Source organism: Physeter macrocephalus, chromosome 19 (genome assembly GCF_002837175.3).
Source record: "Physeter macrocephalus isolate SW-GA chromosome 19, ASM283717v5, whole genome shotgun sequence".
NCBI lineage: Eukaryota > Metazoa > Chordata > Mammalia > Artiodactyla > Physeteridae > Physeter > Physeter macrocephalus.
This window is the reverse complement of record NC_041232.1, coordinates 32,034,440-32,058,085: the sequence shown is the minus strand read 5'-3', so window position 1 is coordinate 32,058,085 and position 23,646 is coordinate 32,034,440. Positions and strand designations below refer to the sequence as shown.

The 23,646-nt window shown below is 41.5% G+C and overlaps 1 protein-coding gene across 11 annotated transcripts in view; it reads right to left on the bottom strand.

The window, feature by feature from the left end:
- The window catches only part of DLGAP1 (DLG associated protein 1), a 337,165-nt gene extending 316,779 nt beyond the window's left edge, over nucleotides 1–20,386 (bottom strand). For 5 of the 11 annotated variants that reach the window (XM_055080557.1, XM_024120785.1, XM_055080559.1 and 2 more), the window contains exon 1: nucleotides 14,467–14,559. In XM_055080557.1, the coding sequence (XP_054936532.1) occupies nucleotides 14,467–14,559 (93 nt within the window). Of the gene's footprint in view, nucleotides 1–13,992; nucleotides 14,068–14,466; nucleotides 14,560–19,429 lie in introns of those variants that run through there. The other 6 variants (XM_055080558.1, XM_024120787.1, XM_024120786.1 and 3 more) reach the window with 2 other exon arrangements.
- Nucleotides 20,387–23,646: the final 3,260 nt, after the last annotated feature.

The window sequence follows — 23,646 nt, the reverse complement described above, 5'->3', positions numbered from 1 at the left end:
ATACAGAGCTAAATTACTGAGAGATTAGTAAAAATGGGAAAAAGCTAAGAGAAATCCCTACCAATATGCTTCCAAAGAAATGATACCAAAGCTTCAGAGACAGTGTTTCAAATAGGGAAACGTTTCTTCTTTATCCTCCCTGTCCTAAACCCCAGGCTGGAATTTTTCTTCCTATCAACCTCCATATTCCTTGTTCAGGTATCTTCATACTGCTTCTTACTTTGCCTTGTATTCTATTTATCTAACCACCCAGTGTCCCACTAGACTACAAACTCTCTAAGAGTACGAGCTATTTTACAAATCTTTGAATTCCCCTCTCCTCTCAGCTTTAGCCCTTGTACACAGCAGAACTTCACTTTTTGTTACTTGAATTGATCACTCAGGAAGAGCTCCTTTAGGATAAATCCTATTACACACTTTACTTTGTAACAGGATCTCCAAGTTCCAACACAGGATCTATCTATTTCAGGTAATAGGCACCCACAATAATACTTCTTTAAAAATTGGCCATCCGGGCTTCCCTGGTGGCGCAGTGGTTGCGCGTCCGCCTGCCGATGCAGGGGAACCGGGTTCGCGCCCCGGTCTGGGAGGGTCCCACGTGCCGCGGAGCGGCTGCGCCCGTGAGCCATGGCCGCTGGGCCTGCGCGTCCGGAGCCTGTGCTCCGCAAAGGGAGAGGCCACAGCAGTGAGAGGCCCGCGTACCGCAAAAAAAAAAATAAATAAAAAAATAAAATTGACCATCCCTCAAAGTGTTCTAAGGTTGTAACCCAAAAGGCTTTTCTAATGAGACGTTACAAGGAAGAAGGAAAGTCATCAACTTTAAGTTTTTAAGGAAAAAGCTAATTAAAAAAATTTTTTTCTTGAAATATAGTTGGTTTACAATGTTGTGGTAGTTTCAGGTGTACAGTAAAGTGATTCAATTATATCTATCTATTCTTTTTTTACATTGTCTTCCACTATAGGTTATTACAAGATATTGAGTATTAGTTCCCTGTGCTATACACTAGGTCCTTCTTGGTTATCAGTTTTACATATGGTAGTGTGTATATTTTAATCCCAAACTCTTAATTTATCCCTCTCTCCCTGTCCCCTTTGGTAACCATAAGTTTTCTTTCTATCTCTGTGAGTCTATTTCTGTTTTATAAATAAGTTCATTTGTATCCTTTTTTTAGATTCCACGTAAAAGAGATATCATATATTTGTCTTTGTCTGGCTTACTTCATTTAGTATGATCATCTCTAGGTCCATCCATGTTGCTGCAAATGGCATTATTTCATTCTTTTTTATGGCTGAGTAATATTCCATTGTATATATGTACCACATCTTCTTTATCCATTCATCTGTGGATGGATATTTAGGTTGCTTCCATGTCTTGGCTATTGTAAATAGTGCTGCAATGAACATTGGGGTGTGTGTGTATCTTTTTGAATTATGTTTTTTCTCCAGATATATGCCCAGGAGTGGGATTGCTGGATCATCTGGGGAAAAAGCTACCTAATTTTAAGGATATCATAATTTAAACTTGTTAGTAGCCCTTTATGTCTTTTGGGGACATGCTAAAAGCTAAGGACTTTTCTCCAGAGCAGGATGAACACAAACAACCCCCTCCTTAATGTGTTAAGTTCAGGAGTTCACGACCCCCTAGAGTCCATTCTTGGGGATTACATGTCCTATCTGTCCAGAGTCGCAGGCTAAGAGCACTTGAATTAGGTGGATAGGTGTGCCCTGCCTTCCTGCATCTGAGTTCTCCTCCACCCCATCAAACGGTCTTCTCAAGGTAGGATTACTTCCAAAGTCAGTCAGATGTGCAAGCTCGTCACTTCTGCTTCCGGGCAGCCCCGGCACTATAAGTAACCTTCCCGAGATGCTCCAGGCCTGGAAACCCTCTTCCTCTGAGGGTCTGTATTAGGGAGCCCTGGCTTGTAAGCTTTTCTAGAAAGGCCTTTTCTGGAAGGCAAGATTTCCGACTGGCCTGCCACTGATGGCATTTTTCTGGCTTGTAGGGCTGAAGCAATCTCTTTCTAGGCCTCAAAGTTGGCCAAAGAACACTTGGTTTCAGAGAACAATGTGAGAAAATATGGCTTTTGACATTTGGAAAGTAAACAAATGTGGCCAGACAGCATGTTTTTGGTAATACCGGTAACGTTAAAACAGAAGACTACAACGTACATGCTGGTTATTATTCCATGAGATTACCGCCTCTTATCTAAGCAGGTGACTCTTATTTCCAACTCAGAATGGTGTGCTAAGTCTCTCATTGACACCCATCCATTGGTACATTGATTTTTTTCATGGGCAGCAGGAAGGTGCCCACTCTTCTCAGTGAATAGGGCTGAAGTAAACACTGCCCCCCAAATAACCCGTAGTGAATACTCCAAGGGCCTCTCTAGAAAGCTCTTGCCGTTTGGTCAAAGGCAGGAGAAGGTGAGGGATGCAGGAGTGCCTCAGGTAACTTGCAAACGGTACCTGTTGTCGGGGGGAGGGGGGCCCGTCTGATTGGCACCAGCCGTGCGGCTGGCTGTAGCAGATAATACCATGCATCGCCAACTTCTGAATCCATTGGCACCCAGCGGCAGCTCCCAGAGGTGCCACAACATTGTGATTTACAAATCAATGTGAGTGGGAGAAAATTTTGGCAGCCCTCTTTCATAAAGGAGGATCACAGGTGAGGGTTACTGACCGAGCGAGAGCTTCGGCCCAAAGCTCAGAGTGTGAATGCAAGTGCTGTGCTGGGTACTGCCTGGGCAGCTCCTGGTTAGTCAGGTACAAAAGGCAGAGTGGGAGCCGAGCAGGCTCTTTGGAGGGGCCAGCGCCAGGGCGGATGGGAAGATCCAGGGAAACACTGCGCGTTCTGCACCAGAGCAAGGCCCCAGGCATGGCAAGTACTGATAAATGGTGGGTGAGAATCTGGGCAAAATCCCAGGCTAGTTCCTGTGTTTCTAGTCAAAAATTAGTTGTGCTTTTTGAACGCTAGGTACTTTAAAGAATTTACTCTTCACAATAACTCGGCAAGATACTTTTCTAAAGGAAGAACTAGAAGATATGAGTGGTGAAGTGGTTTATTTGATGCCGTGTCGTGAGTAGGTGGCGGAAAACAGGCATTCCCACGGCAGCCCTTGCTCTCACCGGGGCACCGCCTGTTTCTGACACCTCTAAGCGCTGGGACATCACAACACGATGTTACCTTCTTGGGGCAAAGCCCAAATCTAGTAGAACTCAATATATTAAAATAGACAAGAGACAACTAGAACCACGCAGTCCAATAGAACTTTCTGTAGTGACGGGCAGGTTTTATATCTTTGCTGTTCAATGTGGTAAACACCAGTCACATGTGACTACTGAGCACTAGAAATGTGGCTATGGTGACCGAGGGGCTGAATCTTTCCTTTTATTTAACTTTAATGTAAATGTAAATAGCCACACGTGGCTGGTGGCTGCCATATTGCACAGCACTATGTGCTGAGACTATTTGATTTGAAAGGAACCCTGGGGGCCACCTGCCCTCATTTCCCCAAATAGGGAAATTTCCTTCGCTCTGTCCCTGACATGTTCAGCCAGCCTCTCGTTACATATTTTTAATAACGAGAAGGTCTTCACCTTACTTGGGATCTGATGCCTTCGTTAGGAAATATCTTCCTACCTAACGGTTGCCCCCTCAGGGCTATGAGCTGGGGATACAGTGGGGTTTCGGTGTGATAAACCCATCTGTTATTCCCTGGGCTTATCTCCCGATTTGCTGCCCCTCTGCTCTTCTCGTGCCTGTGAACTTTTGGTGCCCCAGCGGCATCTCAGTTCTCTGGGGGCACAGTGTGGTGCTGCCCCCCACAGAATCCAGGCGGTCCCATCCCACCGGCCTGCTACTGGACGAGCACATGATGCTACGTGAACGTGAGGATGGTTTCCCCACAGCAGGTTTGCTGTCTGCCCAGATTTCTTCTCAGCGCCTGGGCAGCCCCACTGCCTCCGGGGCCGGAAGCCTGGTTGTTGTCTGATGCCTCCCATGTCCTTCTGGGGTGTCTGGCCCTGCTTTTTCTCATCCTCACCATTGCTTGTCCTTAGAGATGCTGCACAGAGAGTTAAACTGCCTGTGCTGGGCCTCCAGACTAGACCGTATCCTCCATCTTTGGGAAGCTTGAGTGTTTTAGAAAAAAAATATTCCATATCATCTTATCAACTAGAGACTCAATCCTGTCCTCCATTTACTTATTCCCTCCAGCTGGGTGGTCATTACCCGGTCTGTTCTGTTCCTTTCCCCACACTGGTCTTTCCCTTTCCCACTTTTATGTAGTCACCTCTCCCAGAGTTCAGTGTGGGTCAAACAGGTGCTAAATAAATCTTGGTTGAATGAAAGACGTTGAGAAGGCTGTCCTTGTAAATGATTTAACAGAATTTTTCATTATACACTCACGATCTAGATAACGCGAAGAGACTACATATTATGACAGTTGGGTGAAATCATCGCTGGTTGACTCTAAGAAATACAGTGTTCAAAAACATCAATGAGATGAAATTGGCATGGTTTAATTTTAGTGAATTCTTTCATTTCTTAATTACTTACATGTCCCTGTGAAGTGAATGATTAACATTTCCTCCTTATGCATGGGGATATTTTATAAAATATTGAACCAAGAGAAAGTGGAGGCTGTGGAAACATTAAGACTGTATCCATTACTTTAAACGAACTTCATCTGGGCTTAAGTAAAGGGGGAGGGCATTAAATAAGGGCTTGCTAGAACACTGAATTCTCTGTGATGAGATACATATACATGAGGAAAAGTCCAAAATGAGCTGAAAAGTAGGATACTAAGGACTCCACGACTTCCAAATTCATAACTGAGTATGGCACCTTTTATCCTGATGGATTTCAAAAGCCTGAGTGTTCTGTATTATCTATTATAGAAATTTAGTTTAAACTCTGCTAACATTCCCTAACAGCACTATTTATTGGATATCTGTAGCCCCCGGCCACCTTCAACTGATACACATGAGTCCTCTGCACTGGGTATTAATTACATGGCTTACTTGATTCAGTTATATAAGTAATTAAGAAGCATTCTAAAGGTTGACCTTTAGGGAAACATATCTTTTCCTTTGGACCTGTGATAATTTAACAAATAGTAAGGTTTGTGAACTTCCCAAATATTTAGTTAACAATTTGGGATGTGTGGAGCTCATGCACCCAGCAGAATTCTGGCTCAAAACATGCCTTGGAGAGAACTATCTGGTCTCCTCAAAGGACAAAAGTATAAAGTCACACTGTTATAGAGAAATTGGGTTTGGGGATTCCTCGTTTCCTTCCTCACCATTTCAGTGAAGTTAATTCTTGTAGAAGAAAACATCCCCAAATTAACACAAGCAAAGGATATTAAATGGGCAGACAGTTCTAATTGGGACATAACCTTATGGTGTTTTAACAATGTTATAACTACAATCAGCTTGGCAGTCTCAAGGCATAAACTGTATTGTTTCTCATTGAAAAACAAATAAGCACTACAGCTTTGAGTGATGGTTCTTTCATAGGCTGAGATGTAATTTTCCAGTTATATGGAATAATATTGTTCTACTTCAATTTACACTATACATCTGACTTTGCAAGTGAATCTCATATGTTACTTTCTAACATGGCCACTTTCCAAACTACACCTAATCATAGAGGTAGAATCTGTTTTTTAATTATAGTTATTTTAAAAATTGTCATTAAAATAAATTCTCATTGAGAAACAATCCGTCAGGAAAAGATCAGAGGGAATATTTACCAAGCAGAGGCAGCATGGTGCGATGGGAAGTGAACAGATTGTGGAATCAGACAGATCAAGGTTTAAATCTCCATTCTGTCACTTACCAGCAGTATAATCTTGGGCAAATTAATTACCTCCATTTTGTATAAAATGAGGGTATGAACCGCTACCCTAGTAACTTTCAGAAATAGGGACAATATATATTAAGCATAGGCCTATTGAAATTTCTCAGTAAATTATAGTCCTTCTTTTTCTCCCTTTTTTCTCCTTCTTCTCCTTCATCATTGACTTATTATCATTGCCATCGTTCATTATCCCATGTAAGTACATCAAGCATGTGATGAAGATGGGGAAGTGTTCAGTATGGTGTACGGGCTGAGCACTGGCCTGGGGCTGAAAGGCCTGCCTGTTCATAGAAAAGTCAGTCCCTCTCTCTGGGTCACAGCTGAGGAAAAGGAATGAAGATGACATAAGAACTTGTCTGTTGGAGTCAAGAAGTGCTTTCATACTGTGAGCCAATCAGGAACTCTTGGCACCCCTGATCAGTTGTCGTTTTCAGGAAAGACAGGGCAGCTGGACTGCAGCCTGAGAGAGCTGCCAATTAAATTTACCAAGCTTGGGACAGTTAACTGACATTTTTTGGACTTCATCAGGGTTTTCTGATTTTTCTGACTTGTCAAGAGTTGGTTTATCAAGAGTGGATACAGACTCCCCTCCTCTGCCCCATCCTGGTCCCTCCCATCCCTGTGTCTCCTCCCCCCCCACCAATCATTAAACTCTTCCTTAGCTAAGATCTGCTTAAGGAATGGGCAACAAATTTCAAACTGTGCTTTGGAAGCTCCCCCCTTCAGGGAAACTTGGATGCAGGGCAGTGGATGGGAGGGAAGGGGATTTGGATTTGAATTCTCCTAGTCTTGCTTCAGTGTGAGTACTGCAGTCATCTCTTGGTATCCAGGGATGCTCAAGTCCTGTCCTTGAAATGGTGCAGTATTTGCATATAACCTATGCACATCTTCGTGTACTTTAAATCATCTCTAGATTACTTATAATACCTAATACAGTGTAAATGCTCTGAAAACAGTTGTAAATGCAATGGAAATGCTATGGAAATAGTTGCTGGCACAAGGCAAATTCAAGCTTCCTTTTTGGAACTTTCTGAAATTTATTTATTTTTCTAATATTTTCCATTTGCGGAACCCATGGATACAGAGTGGGGACTGCTTTATGTTTAATATATTCTGCTTTATATGAACAAGGAATTCCATGGTTAAAAACGTCAAAAGCACTGAGCTAACTGTCCTTTGAAGTTCTTTCCCATACTTGTGCTGACTGTGCGTGTTCAGTTCACAAAGAGGAAAGCCTTAACGAGATGTACTTTCTAGAAACCTTAGCAACAGACTAAACCAAAACCACATTAGACCCAGTGCCTAGAGTGGAAAAAGCAGGGAGCAGGGCTGGTGGCAGAATTTCTTGAGTAGACAGAACACCAAGATCAATGATGATCTCATACTCCATGATTGAGGACCGCTACCAGGTGGGGTGAGAGGACTGAGGAAGACACCCACCCACCTCTCTACAACCGGAGAGCCAAGGGAATGCTGGTTAATCTCTCCAGGCCTCAGTTTCCTCAGCTGTAAACATGGTTTTGGGACAGTTTCCAAATTATATAATATAATTATATAATTATATAATTCCAAATTGTATAATAAAATAGCTAAGCCCAATTCTCCTTTGCTCAGTAAGGTATGGAGGAAGGGAAGGAGTATAATTAATGTCACGTGTCTGATTTCTAAGGGTCATTTCAGTGAGGTCAGTGAAGGCTGGTTTTATGGCCTTGCCTAGCTGAGTGCAGTCTTCCAGGGAGTTCCATGACACCACCCTGGGAGATCTGGGGGTGCTGATGATGGGTGACATAGGAGACAGAGCAAAGACAGGCCAGACACTGAAAGTCTCTATAAGCAAGGCCAGTTTGGAGGAGGAACATGGAAGCAGTTTCACATTTCCTATCACAGAATAGCCATAGGACTTGGTCACCTAGATTTACCAATAGAATCTAAGAAACAGCTGTTGGCTTTGGGATTTTTTTTTTTTAAAGCAGCGTGAAAGTCAAAAGAAACGTTTTTAAAGAAGCAGGAAAGCTCATATGAGACATTTTTGATTGATTGTTCAGTTCATGAGATCAGCTGGCATGAAATAAAATGTTTCTTTTTCTGGGCAGTGATTGCCTAAGTCAAATATGGCAAAGGGACCCACACGATAATTGTTGGCCTGTAGATCGGATTTTTCATAAGCGTCACCGCACAGCCCTCATAGAGAGTTCTTGTTTCTAGTGGATTTGTTCACCTCCTTTGTGAAAGCCTTAGAGAGAAGGCAGCAAGCAGGAAAATCAGCTATTTATAGGCGTTTTTGACTAAAAGTGTCTGCTCAGCGTGCCATGAAATACTTCCAAGAGGTGGGAGAACAGGAAACAATCTCAAATCAACGAGAAGCCTGGAGGAGTGTGATGGGGGGAAGATTTTACAGGGGAATCATTTTCAGAAAGCTCAGGTTCATTTGCAAACAAATGACAGTTACTTGCACTGACACCCCCTGAGTTACCGAAAAGCCAGCTGAACTTCTACTAGTTAGGAGAGAAGAAGAAGAAGAAGAAGAAAAAAAGATGAATTATCCAAGGATTACAAGTAGTCGGGATCCTTTAAGGGACTTAAAAGGGGCGTCTCTCTGTATGTATTTACTGCTGGGGGCCGCCAGTCAGACTGATGCCTGTAGTACAACCTGGGCCAGCAGGTGGCCTGTGATGGAGCTGGTGTCTGAGAATGAACAGGAGTGACCAGGGACTTTAGACACAAGCAAAAAAGAGTGATGGACAAGGACCTATTGTCATCTGCCAGCAATGGTGGAAGAACTCCCACGCATTGAAGCTGCCTTGGTAGAAACACTCAACAGAACCCAAGAAAGGAGGTGAGTGGATAGAGTCCCCTTGTACACAAGCTCCATAGCTGTTGCTCTTAATTAGGCCTGCCCTGTGGACTTACCAAAGCTGCCTGGAATAAGGCAGCAAGTCTTGACAGACTTAGGATCTGAAAACAAAAGCAGGTTTTGTCTAAACACACAGGAAAGATTGAGGAGGCCAGAAAAATTGTGTTCCATTAGCGAATATCGAGCCATGGGGGAAACCTGACCCACAGAAGCTGAGCTATCAAAAGATTGGCCTTTGTGATCTTTTCATCTGCAGACAAAAGCTTTATGTGTTTAGTTGGCACGTGGGGCGAGGAAGCCTTAAATGTACATTGTGATGAAGACTTGTCATCCGACATTAAATCTACATTGTGATGAAGACTTGTCATCTGACATTGGGAGACTGCTTTCCTTTCCCAGAATCGGATATGTTCAGGCTAACCTTGGTGTAACGAAAGTTGGATCAAGCAAAATGTAACAGAAAAAGTGGTATATGAAACACGTGAAGAAGCAGTGAAGCATGCTAACATCTGAGGATTTGTAAACTCAAAACATTTCACATTATAGTTTTTACTTCTTTCCCAAATTTGAAATGAAATATTTTTCTAAGACCTTAACAAACACAAGAGTCATATCATTATGCCCATTTTGCAGATATAGAAATGGAAGTACTAAGTAGAGGGAGCCCAAAGTCATGTGGGAGGTCAGTAGTGATAGTAAAGCCAATGTTTTCATCTGTTAGACTCTACTGCCCCCTTCAGTAAATACAATTATGAATCCAGTCTGATAGTTCCCTAGCATCAGGTTCAAGTGTGGTCCTTAGATTGATCTCTGTACTGGACTCATCCCAGATCTACAGAATCAGAATCTCTTGGATCGATGCCACAAATCCTCATTTTATAGACACCCTCAAGGTGGTTCTTGCACACACAAAGTTAAGGAACTATTGTCCCAAATAGTCAATGATAGAGCAAGTGGCCACACACATATATGACTACACATGCAGACGAATGTGGTATCATAGTGTCATTTTTACCCACATGGATGCCACTATATAACGTTTCATACAGCATTTTCAACTTTAGAGCTAGATCTTCTATTTTCTCACTTTTGCATTTCAAAAGCAATGATCAAGAGATCAACCTGTAGCCCTTGATGTCTCCTATGCATTATTTGTTTCTCATTTTCTACACTTACCCTGATTTAATATATTTGTTCCCATTATCCCAATATAGCATGTCCTATGTGTCACATATTACACACACACATACACACACACACACACACATTGCTTTGAAAAATATGGTTACAGCTATGTTAATAATTTTTATCCTAGGAAAGTGAGGTGAGAGGTGAGAGGAGCTGGCTGCCAAGATAGTGGAAGATGCCAGAAAGCAGCATGTCATCCTCACAATCCAGTCCCAGGGCTCTGAGTGTAATGCCTAGAGATTACACACCCGAACTTGGAGCAGTTCTGCTCACTTTGTCCTCCATTGGTACAGGGTTTCCTCATAATAAAACCATTGGGATGCAGGAGGGATCAACAGGGATAACAGGAGAAACATACCCATTTCTTTTATTTAGAAGTTAAAAATCGTACCCTGCCATTTGTAACCCCAGAATTACAAACTTCAGGTAATTATTTAGTTAACAACTGTCTTCAACTCTTGTGAACCTTTTAAGCCAAAACCATGTTTCAAATCTCATTTTCAGATCAGTTCTTTGCCTCCTTTTACCTTGACCCCACTGCCTTAAATGGATGGAGTAAGAAAGGATGAGTTAGTCTTTGAAAAGAGCCTTAAAAGTTTTCATAGATGTGAAAGACATAGTGGGAAAACGAACAGGGCTGTAGCTGGGCAGTTAGTGTGCTAGTCTCAGCCTGCTACTGATGAGATGACTCATCTTTGTCAGTCAAGGTATTTCCTTAGGGCTTATTTTTCCCACTTTTAGAGAGAGTAGGTTGGACTAAATAATCTCAAACAATTGTTCTGTAAGGGGATTATTAGGTGAGAAATAGGTAGGTGGAAAGATGCTACGCCCATCTTCCAGGGAAGAGTTTGTGAATAAGAAGGTATAGCGGATGGCCTTGCAATGAGGAGGTTCAAGAACGCTAAAACCATCATTTTTCTGAAAAACAGAAAATAAAGCCTGCCTGCTTCTTTAATTACACACCTTAAAGTTTTAGAGACTTGGAGAGTAAAATCAGCGAGGAGTTTGACAATCCTGCAAGGATATGATTAACAGTGGTTAAACAAACTGAGAGGAACAGAAGTCATTTCCTTTCATTGCTGTTGGATGTCTCTTTGTATGAAAGGGATTTATCCTTACGCTAAGGAAGCAGGACCCCCCTAGCTGGTTTATACTAGTGGTCTGAGATTTAAAATAATCACTTTAAAAGCAAGGCAAGGTGTTTTTTTTTTAGCAGGATCTGTGAAGAGTCTGTTTCCCCACTTTATGGTCATTCTTCTTTCGTGGACTTTGTGAAATGGTACGTTTGAAAGAGATCTTATGTCATGAATCAGAGATCAAAGAAAGCATAAATATAAATGCATATTTTAGAAGTATGGGTACAGGAATGCCTATGCAGATGTAACGTGTATATATGGACCTAGACACATGTGTATAACATACAGTAACTCTAGACTCCACATAACTCTGCTTCCTAGACAGTTCTGTGATAGCACAAGCCTGAATTTTGTAGGAAGTTTCCAAATTCTGGGAGAACAAGGAGTAGAAGCTCCTTGTTAGAGGAGATAGAGAAGCTAGATAGAGAAGAGTGGCAATGTACATGAAAGAAAAGGTATACTTACCTAGAAAGCCCATTTTGTGAGTGTAATTAGAAGTCTATTTTAGAAATGGAAACAAGGCAGGGAATATTGCTAACTTTAACAGATGGAAAAAACCAATTTTTTTTTTACAAGATAATCATTTATATTCTTAAACTTAAAAGATCAGAGAAGAGGTCATTCCTTGGTCATATGAGTGTTCCCCAAGAAATAAAAGTGTTAAACAATAGAAGTAAGAAATTGGTCACGGCAAATGAAGGAATGAGCTGGTGGGCATCTCCTTACACTCTATGCCCTCCTTTACCTTTGCTAATTGTTTACCAGTAATTAGCTCTTTATCTTTACCTTTTAGTTACAAACAGGATTGGGCTGAAGGAGAATAAATCATTCACTGAAAAAAAATTAAAGCTCCCCCCCCCTTGCTGTGGTTTCTGTCCAAGAATTTACTAAAACACTTAAATATGCATTTACAAAAATTGAGTAAAACAATTTTTCCCTGTGTCTTAATGTGTTCCAAATGGCAGTTACTAGGGTCACAGCCTGCTGGTTGGGGATGAGGCGAGATGGTTTTGAGAAGCAGATAAGTGAACCGTTGATGTGAAGTCCCAAATGCGTGTTATTTTTATCCAACAGGAAAACTTACGGATTCAAAATTTCAAATGAGTAACATAAATCATAGTAAGGTCTTATAACTCCTTATGGATTTCAGTAATAGTAACCTGATTTGACCTGAAAAGGCCAAGTTTTTTTTTCTCTACCAAGCTATCCTGGCAAATGACAAAAAAAAAATCTGACTGTTCAGAGGTACTACAGCTTGAACCATGTAAAGTTTCTGATTTCAGTTGTTTGGAACAATAAAGATGGAATTTTTCCGTGATTCAACTCACCAATGAGCACAGTAATCTACCAAGAGAGGTTGTTGCTTTTGAACCTAAAACTAAAGTGGTAAAAAACCTAGTCTAACCACCGAGTCAAAGCCAGCTGGCCATACTGCATATATATTTTAGTGACCCCTACAAAACCGTAAGCAAAAAACCAATGTGTTCTACCATTCACAAATCACTGTTTGTGTTAGGTCATGTAAAGGCATGATCTCAAATGGACCAGAGATTATGGATGAATGCTTCTTTACTGAATGGTAAATATTTACCCTGGGCTCTTGTATTTAATTTTCAACCAAGCAAACTGTCCTCTAAGGAGAATGGAGAAAGAGGAGATAAAGTCCACTGGCCACTAAGCAATCCTAAGCTGGTTTTTCTTTTTTACTCTGTGCTAAGCAATGCTATACCTTCCATTAGTAGATTGGACTCTGTGGGATCTGAAAGTCTGTGCCATGAAACTTTTGATTGTGGCTAACCAAGCACTTGTGGTATAGCTGAAAATGTCTTTAGCATAATGAAACTGCAGACCAAGAATAATAAAGTTTAACAACTTACAGGAAGGATTTTTGATCTTTCTTTTACTACCAGTGACTCTTTCTGGACCCCTGCTTTCTCAGAATATTTTGCCAATTGTCTCCCCTGCCCAATACTGGGATATGAGTAACAGAGAGAATTATAGAGAATCAGAGAGAGAATTACCAGAATCACTGATTCCACATTCAAAGTGGGATCAGGCAGAAGTTACCTCATTTTTCTATCAAGAAAGAGGGACATCTCTACTAAGATCAGGGAAAAAATAGGGAGAAGATTGTACAAGCCAAATAGGAAATATATTCAAGAATCTTGACACTTTTTGCTGGATTATTAAGGCAATTTAAATTGAAAATAAAGAAAATCGTCAGTGTGGTTAACTTTTTTTTTTTTTTTAAAGGCAGCAAGGAAACATCACAGTAACCAAAGTCAGTAGCAGAACTGCTCAGCACTGTCACACATTTCACCATAAAGTAGTTTTTTAAAAACTGATTTAACATAATTTAAATTGTTCTAAAATAAGAGGAAGGAAAACCTCAGCTGGGGAAAGAAAACCCCACTGGGCAAAGGCTGACATAATCTCGAACAAAATTTTGAAAAATAGTTGTGCCTGCATTGAAAAAATAACTCTGGGTTCATGCTTGTTATGAACGATTCTTCAGTGATCTTTTGTGGAGTCTTATTTAACCAACAGGGAAAAAAAAGCCACAAGAAAATCCACAGAAACCCCAACCATCCAGAAATTTTACTTTTGCAAAGGAACAGTAAAGGATTCAGGATTCTTGTCATGGAAAACAGCGGATCACATTTCAACTATTAAGACACACAATGTCCTCTCATGGCATCTAGCACCTTAGATCCTCTGTCAATTAAAGATTTTATGCAGCCTCTTGCAGACACTGATGTGTAGGTATCTGATGTCTCTACCAGTTTTCTTACCATCTGTACACACATCAGATTTTAGCCCTTTCAGTTGTGCTAGCCATTATTTAGAGAAAAAATAAAATAACAACCCCCCCCTCCCAAAAAAAACCCTGCCACCTAAACAAACAACACACTATCACCAAATACAAAGTAATAAAAGAGTTGTACTCAAACCTGGTCAGTCCTTCCATTTCTTGAAACTTGCACACAAACTGAAGAAACCCACTCAGCCTTAAAAAGGTCGATCATTTTGCTCTCCTAAAATTTCATCTCTTAGGGTGCTTGCTTTCTTGTCCGTCCTGTGCGCGCGCGCTCTCTCTCCCTCTCTCTCCCTCTCTCTCTGTCTCTCTCTCTCTCTACTTTTACCGAAGAGCGTTTTGTTTCCTTTTTCCTGTGTCTGCTGCTGGATGAATGCAAAATACACAGATTTGAAGGGATTTTTTTTTTTTAAGGCTAACAGTAGGAAATCTAAAATCTTGCTCTTCTGAATAGCTTATTATGCCAGTCACTCAACACCCATTTTATATAAAGAGGCATATACAGAACCAAGAATCGTGCTTTCTTAAAGCGAAAACAAATCAACAACCAAAACTCCCTTTACTCCTTTGACCCCCTTCCTATTTTATTTACTTAACCATTAGCACTTACCCTGAGATGTGCCATAAATGCTCTATTCCAAATATACAAAAGCCAACCACATCTCAACTGAGAATTAAACAGTTTTAATGTCTTCAAATCCATGTCTCTGCTCCAAATCCTGATACAGACAGTCACTGGCAGCCGTACAGTAGTTCTAAACAGCAGACATCTGATTCTTGACATTTAAAAATAACAATATTGGAAAAAAAAGGGAGTCTTTTTAAAATTAACTACAAACAGCTTGTGAGGAAGCACATCTCACCAATTGACTGTATTAACTGGAACTTGCAATGATTTCAAGCTACAGTATTTTATTTTTAAATCAATGTCAGACAGAGACCTAATACCTACAGACCTCTCATTTTCTATATAATCGTGGCAATGGCCTAAGTTAAATGATTTCTAAGTGATACTTCTACAAAGAGCAGATCAGAACTTTTTAGCATTTAGAATTCCATTCTTGGTGAATATTAACCTATGCTCAGTCAAATTGAATTAGGGCCATTCCATTGCTCATCTGAGATGGGTCACATTTCATGGACATGCATTCTTAACTGTGTGCACCCAGAGGAGGTCAAATGAATGCATACATTTGCTACAGAATAAAACAAATATTAAAACAAAAAAATGCATTTATTTCTATTTCTGAAGCACTTGATAGACTCAGACAGATCCACAGTCAAGTTTGAGCTCTCCCAATGACTATCCATGAGTTCCTGGACAAATGATTTCCTCTTTTGTGCCTCAGTTTTGTCATCCATAAAATTGGAGTAAATAGTAATACTAATTTTACAAAGGTGTTTTGGGTACTAAATGAGCTATTGTATGATTTCTGTAACATAATAGGTATATAGTATATGTCGCTTCCTCCCTCTGTTTTATATTTGGAATGGGTAGGGATCAGGCAAGTAAATGGAGAAATCCAGGCTTTGAAGGCAGACAAATCAGGTTTGACTCTCTGTGTTGCCATGTACTAGCTGTGTATCCTTGGGCAAGTGACTTAATCTAATTCACTAAATCTCAGTTTCTTCAACTATAAAATACCTCATAGAGTTTCAGAGAGCAAATTAGATAACATTGGAAAAGCATCTACTTTAAGCATGTATTAACTGGTAGCTCCAGGCTTTACAACTCTTGAAAATGGCTCTAATTAGTGCTCTGCATATGTAACTTAGGAATTTGAAGATGTGGACTGAGATCCCAGGCCTTCTTGACCAAGTGCCTTACTTTATAGTAGAAGGAGACCCAGAGAGCTGAAATGATGGTTCTAAGCCCTATCATTAGTGAGTGATCACCAACTAGTTAGCGGCAAATAGGAAGTAAAACATAGACCCTCTTATTTAAAGTTCAATGCTTTGTCCACTAAACTTTGTGACACTGAAATCAAACACATTTGTATATCCAGTTTCAATATTAGTTGATAATTAAAGCAATACAACAGGAAAAAAAAAAGAACCTATTTGTTCCCAAATTTGCTTCTAAGAATGAGCTTATAAATGAAATTATTCTATAGGAGCTGACATGGACTGGCTAAACCTATATTCCTAAGGGGAGCTTCTGCAGGACATAGAGTCTCCCTTCCCTATAAAGCAAGAAGAGAGCTGGAAGGACGTGCAGTTCTTAGGAGTTTCCCATCTCCTCTCTCCCCTTGTGAATGTCCAGCTTCTTCTTCCCTTTCTTTATATGAGCTCTTCATCTCAGCGCACTGGTTGGGAAGAACACACTGCTCTACATTTAGTTTATTTATTAAACATACTATGTCCCCACTTTGAAATATAGGATTTTTTTTTTCAGTTTGAAAGTCTTGCACAGAATAGGAGCTCAATAAATGTCAATATTTGCTAAAGAAGATATGACTTGGAGTTCAGTGCTAAAGAAGGTATGACTTGGAGCTCAGTTTATATTTCAAGTGTTGAACTAGCTTGTCTTAGAGTAAATTATTGCTCAATGAAGAACAGAAAATATTACATTTTTTTCAGTCTTTCAATAACTCTGGAATTAAAGACAAAGGTGCTTCTGGTATCAAGTCAGATTAGCTATTACTCTCGGGAGGAAGGGAAGGAAATGGGATTGAGGAGGTACCTGTGTGATCCATTGTAATTAATGTTTTATTTCTCTAGCTGGGTGATGTATAAATGGGTATTTATTTTTTTCTTGATATCTTTCTGTAAGCCTCAAATATTTCATTAAAAAAAACTAGCTTAAGTGGGAAGCAGCCTCATAGCACAGGGAGATCAGCTTGGTGCTTTGTGCCCACCTAGAGGGGTGGGAGGGAGACGCAAGAGGGAGGGGATATGGGGATATATGTATATGTATAGCTGATTCACTTTGTTATACAGCAGAAACTAATACAACATTGTAAAGCAATTATACTCCAATAAAGATGTTAAAAAAAAAACTAGCTTAAAAGAAGGCAAGCAATTTGAAAATAGAATTTCTAAATCTTTATGAGACCAATAATGCTACTATACTAAATCCCATACTTAAATCTTCAAGCTTTCATTCTTATTTTACTGAAGAACTTGAATAATAATATGTTTACTTTAAAGATTTTTTTTCCTCCTTGCTCACCATTTCATGTCCTTGATTCCGGAGCTGTGCTGGGGTGTTTTGGAAAGAGCTATTTTGCATCAGATAGATCTAAGTCTAAATCTCAGTTCTACAACTTACTGGCCACATAGCATTACGTCACTTGATATTTCTAAGCCTCGGTTGCCTCTCTTGCAAAAACTGAGAGTTATTATCTGTAGCTCTCAGGACTATTATGAGGATTAAATGAAATAACAAATGTGAAAATGTTTGCTACAGTATCTGGTACATAGTAGATTTTCAGTTAATATCATTTTCCTTCTTCCTTTCCTTATCCTTCCACTTTTCACCACTACTTGAGCTTTTAACTTCAAAAAGGTTATAAAAAGGAAAGGGAAATGAACTTAAGGTAGGAAGCAGGCAATTATGCTAGTATCATGAAAGCATTTTGTTACTAACAAAGGCTGGTCCTAGATCCATGTACAGTATCCTTTTAAATTAGATATTTCTTATCTAATCTCATCACTACTTATTAAAGTTCAAGTTTTTTTAAAAAAGTGATTTTGTTTTGTTTTTGCCACTAGTCACAAAACCTTCATAGACAAAAATCTATCCTAGGTTTTCTATCTCATTACACATCCTTTCTTCAGACAGATATTTTATCAAAATACTTTATTCTCAATAGTGGATGAGATTTATGTGCTTAAAGAATTGCTAAAGCTTTCAGTTGTAACCCTTGTAATGGTCTTTTCTATAAGAGACTTGGGTTCTGGTCCTACCTCTGCCACATACTAACAGTATGATCCCCTAGGCCTTTACCTTTCTTTGAGTCTAGTTTTTTTTTTTTTTTTATACGCGGGCCTCTCACTGTTGTGGCCTCTCCCGTTGCGAAGCACAGGCTCCGGACGCGCAGGCTCAGCGGCCACGGCTCCCAGGCCCAGCCGCTCAGCGGCATGTGGGATCCTCCCGGACCGGGGCACGAACCCGTGTCCACTGCATCGGCAGGCGGACTCTCAACCACTGCGCCACCAGGGAAGCCCTGAGTCTAGTTTTTTACATGCTAAATGAATGAAGAGGTTGGATTAGATGATCCTTTTAGCTCTAAAATTCTGTTAGTGGTTCTTGATGACTTAATTAACACATGTAACAACCTTATAGTAAATTAAACGATGCCATGTTCAGTAGGAAATACTGTGTTGTTTGTGAAAACTATCCACACAATAGTGGCCTCTTCTGAACTCTGGGAATGGGCTCTGGCACTGTCCTTGTCCAGTGACTGCCATTGACTGTCCAGTGACTGGAATATTTTCAGGGCTTGGTGGAGGCATTCCCAAGGGAGTCAGCTTTGTCAGAAGAAATCCAAAGAGAGCAACAAGATGAATGTCTTGGTGGAAGACTTTTTTCCTTGCATTTATTCTTAAGAGTGGGAAATGATTAAGTCATGATTTTATAGTTCAGTAAAACCTTTTTTAAAAAGATGAGGATAGCAAGGGAGGGCAGAGAAAGACACTTTGAAAAGGAAAAATATGAGGATCCCTCTTATGGAAGGTTGTGTCTTGGGAAAAATGACAATACAGAAGGAGGAGGTAGGGAAGAAAAAGACTCTTCCCCTGATATTATTATCCAGGTGAAATCTGTTTTAAGTGGATTGGAGGGCAGTAGGAAAAACAGGAGACCGTGGAAGGGGAGGAGTGGCCTTGGGTCTGTACGTGTGTGGGATTTACATTCTGACACTAATTGTATTTTATTTATTTATGTATTGTATTTATTTTATTGTGCAGATGCTTCCCCTTCTTTTCCTCCTCTTCTCTGTTGTCCTGGGTCTCTGGAGCTGTGCCTGTCAGGTCCCCAAACTGGCTCCATCTCCACCTCCTCAGGGCGCAGGGCATCACCCCTACTCCCTGTGCTCTGGGGTTGGGAACTTGGGTGGGAGTGTGATTAGTGTTGATGGTGGTACGAAAATTGCAATGGTGAAGATGTAGATTAATTTTTCCAAACTAATAGCTTCAGGCAGAATTTAAAATATTAATAATAATAATAATAACTGAATAGATCTAATTAAACTCTTTCCAGAATTCCAAAGATCATTGTTGACTTTTGTAAAACGGTGGATTTATTTTAAAATTCTGTGTAAACTCCCCTTTTCTCTCCTCCCTATCCCACGATCCTTCAGACAAAAGAGGAACACAAAACATTAATAACTCCTTGCCTTTAGGTAGGCGTGCTTTTCAAAGCGCTTTTATATCTAGTATCTCAAGATAACTGGATGAGGTTGCCAGCAGGCTTGTTTCCTTATAGGAGCCCTCAGCCCCAGAAATGCTAAGTAATCCGCTCAGGTTCATATAGGCAATTCATAGTAGAGCCAAGACTAGGACCCAGGAGAAAATACCACACAATCAGCAGGTACAACATCTAAGCATCCATCCCTCCACATAAATGGTACCTGAAGGTACTGGCAGGAACGTTCCTGTTGACAGGACTCTGACTTCACCATGGCCTGGTCCATGTTAACCGAGGCTTTCTGGTAAACCTCTCGGGCTCGACTCACGGTCAGCGTGGAGGACCAGGCGCTCTTCTTCAGCAGCGGCGCGTCTAGGGTGACGGGCAGGTTGGCACAGGTGGAGCACTTGACATCGTTGTTACTCCGGGAGGCCTTCACAGCCTGCTCGCTGATGGTGTTGTAGGCCTCCATGAAGTACTGTGAGGCCGAGCGGTCGGGGCACCTGCCCATGGTCATCACGCCTGAGGGGGCGTGGTAGATGCACATGTCGCCGTCGAGGTTGTCTTCGGAGCTCCACCAGCCCGGAGAAGCGTTGGTGCGGGGCTTGGGCTCGGGGCGGCGCTCCTTGCTCTTGCTGCGCTTGCCGTACCTCACGGTCTGCGTCTCGTCGGGGCTGGCCTTGCCCCCGTTGACGCTGCCCTTGGACGGCCCCTCCAGGGAGTGCGATTTGGTGAAGAGTTTCTGGACCGAGTGGACCAGGTGGCGGATGCGGCCGGGGCTGTCGCTGCGGTGCTCCACGGCCGTGCGCTTGTACTGCAATGTGTGGTAGCCATCCCTGTTGAGAGGCAGCTGCCTCTCAAACTGGTCCAGGAGGTTGGCGGGGATGCGGTTGGCCTTGGTGGCCAGGGTGCGAGGCACCAGGGCACACTCGTCCTTCAGCTCCTGCTGCGAGGTGTAGTGCCGGCGCGGGAAGGTGCTGCTGGCCAGCGGGTCGCTGAAGGGGCCCACGCACTCGGCCTGGAAGGAGGTACGCTGAGTGTAGTAGGGGTGGTCGGCCGGGTGGTGCTCCACCGGGCTCAGCAGGTATGGCTTGCGGTCTGCGTGGTGCGACAGCGAGTCACAGGCCGAATCGCAGGTGACTCCGTGGTGATGGCTGCGGCTGCCCGATAACCCTTTCATCGCTGATGGGGTGCAACCACGGGGGTCATGGACACCCGGTGGTTAGGTTCCAGACCCGTCTCCTGCAAGGACCTGGGGGAATGAAGGAGAGGGGGACAATGGTTAATGCTTCACTTGGGCAATAGATTTTGCTCTCTTTCCACGTGTGTCTGCTACTGAGTTGGTTTTCTGGCAGAACTCATGACTCTCCCTAAAAGCAGCTTTAATGCGTTGTTGGAAAAGCCCTGTTACCTCTGTAGGCCAGGAAAGCCCATGCCAGTCCTACAGGAGAGAAAGTAGGGGTGAAAGCTAGTAAACCTGGAAAAGAACGTATAAAAATGCTAAACTATTTTTAAATGACTTGGGAGAAAAACTGCCCCTCCCTCCAGGATTCCAGTAACTGTATCTTTCCCCTGCTGCTCTCCTTTTATTCTTAACTGTGTATGTTAATCATCAAGCTAGCAGACCGGAAGAGCTCACTTAATCTGGGAAGCTTTTGCTGATCTGCCCCCTGCAGAGAGAATTAGCTCCCCTCTGTGCTCGCAGGGCATCTACTGCACACTCTGCAGCTCCTCTGGAATGCTTTGTCTCATGCTTTCCCTGCTAGCTCAAGCTCCCTGAGGCTAGCTTACCTCTTAGCCACCATTACATCCTTTACATCTCCCTACCTTGTACCAGGTGGGCCACACAGACACACAGTAAGCACCCCATAAACGTGAGTGGAAAACATAAATAAAAGAGGCTACTGGCACCTTATAACTTTAGGATGTATCTCTGTATCTTCTTTCACATACTTTCCCATTAGAATTCTGTGGTAACAATTACAGCATACAATCCCCCCATGGTAATTAGAGTTGGAAAAACTAATGGTGTGGCAAATAAATCAGAGCTGTAGAGAAAATCTGCCAGTGTATTTCGGTCATCAGAGAATTAAGAGCTTCCTGTCAACAAACTGAGAGCTGATGAAGAACAAATAAGCTTGAATTGGCTAATTTGAATATCAGGGCATCTCCTTTTGCTGGTTTAAAAGTTTCTGGTAAATATTTATAAGCGATGGCAAGATGGCTAAAGGAAAGGCTCTTGAAATGTTCCTGAGGACATGAAGGGCCTGAACCTAGGGGTCATGTCTGCCTGGGAGAGAAGGGCATCCTACCGATCCACCTGTGGGAAATCAGGTCATTCCAAGCCTTCCCTGCGCTTTACTACCAGAGGCTGCTGTTCTACTGGGCAGAGTACTTTCTTTGGACTCTAACAGAGAGAGTTCTTCAATAGCTGAATGCAATTCTCCTGACAGCCAGATTTTTTTTTTTTTTTTATTAAAGCTTCCTACAATACAAAAATTGTCATATGGAGAGTTGTCCGGAAAAGCCAATGTGACTTTCCAAAAATATCACAAACGTCATTTCAGATATTCAGATGGGGAGAGATAATTGGTTTAATTAAAAAAACAGAATGAAACACCCACATATGGCCTAATGAAGAAAAACACAGAGTTTTGTGGGGTCAGGACTTGTCTGTTCCATGGGACATACTGTGTGTGGGAGCTCCTGATGAAAATCTCTAACCATGTTTTAGGAAGCTCCTTTTCTCCTCCTCATCTCTCAGTTTCCGAATTAATTGCTTGGGAAAACTGATGGGAGGTTTTAATCACTGGAATCTTTCGAACTTGGTTAGTCTACTAAATTAGGAGCTTCTTGAGGGTAGAGACTATGTTTTATGCATCCAGTGGCCAGCAAAGTGCTTGGCTGATGGTGGGAACTCAGTAAAGCATTTAGTCAGTGAATTAATGCATTCCCAGGGTGGTCCATCCTGTGGTTCAAGTCACATCTACTGAGTGAGAACAGGACTGTGTGACAAGGGAAGGGCCAAGGAAGGAAGGAAGGGACCATCTCTCAGGCATTTTAGGGACCAGTGGTTTTCAAGGTGAGGCAGGAGGCCTACAGATGAATGTGTCTTTTGCTACCCATTAGCCTTCCACTTCTGCATCTCCACGACCCACCAATGAATATCTCACCTCTCAAAGTTCTCCCTGCCTTGGAGTTAAAATCTGGGAGTTTGCCTGGCCTGCTGACTACAGGATGTCTAGACTGAGGACAAACTGTTTGAAGGCGAGAAAGAAAATGACACCTGAAGAGACAAAAAGGAAAAGCAGGACTCATCATACCTGTGGTTCAGGAAGAACCTGTAAATCAAAACTTGCCCACTGAGGACACTCATATAAAGGAAATTTTAGCATAAAATACCTTGGGACCACTTTGTATGAAGTTACGATACCAAGAGTAGGCTGTGGCAAAGAGGGATCCAGAAAGATTAAATACATGTTTTCAGCAAAACTGTGGCACAAACTAATTTAGGTGGAAAAATCCATTGCGTGAGAAAGTTTCTCTGGATAAAACAGGTCCCATTGAAGACATTTTTTTCCTTTTAAATATAGACTTAAAAATAAAAGACAAAAATAGAAAACCAGTTGGATTATGGTCACATACTAAGTTTTATGATTACATATATCTCAATATATAAAATAATATGAAATAATGCTTCAAACCTTTCCTTCTGAAGCATCTAGGTCTTGGGTGGATATTTTTTGCTAAATAAAATGTGGAGCTGGCAAGAGCTGAAAACATGAATTATACATATTTACTCCAAAATGTTTAAGATTATTTGAAATCATGTATTCAATATTTATGTAATTGTCTTTAATCTGTGAATGGCATTTCATGTAAGATGATGTTGCCTGAGGACACGCAGAGCAAATGAAGAGGGTTTTTAAGGCCATTAATGATAAATTTGTTAAATCATGTAACTGATGATCATTTTTGTAAGTTAAACATGCACAGTGTGATTTTTACTACAATTTAAGTGGGCTATTTTCAGCCTAGTGGCAAGCACTTATATTTTCATAGAGAGTAATAAATTGCATCAAGAATAAGTAAGTTAACTTTGGTCCTTCTTTACTCAATATTTGTAAAAGGATATTGAAATCTTGGTCTTTTTCTCTGTGATGTAGGCAAATAAGGTCATGAAAAAATGGCAATAAATAATCATAAACATTTCTAAATGCTCCATCTAACTTTCTGGCTAAGGCCAGATAAATGATTTCATACCCTGGCCCTTTCTAGGGAAAATCTTACGTCTCTTCTACTCTCTTGTCTTTTTTTTTTTTTTTTTTTGCGGTACGCGGGCCTCTCACTGTTGTGGCCTCTCCCTTTGCGGCGCACAGGCTCCGGACGCGCCGGCTCAGCGGCCATGGCTCACGGGCCCAGCCGCTCCGCGGCATGTGG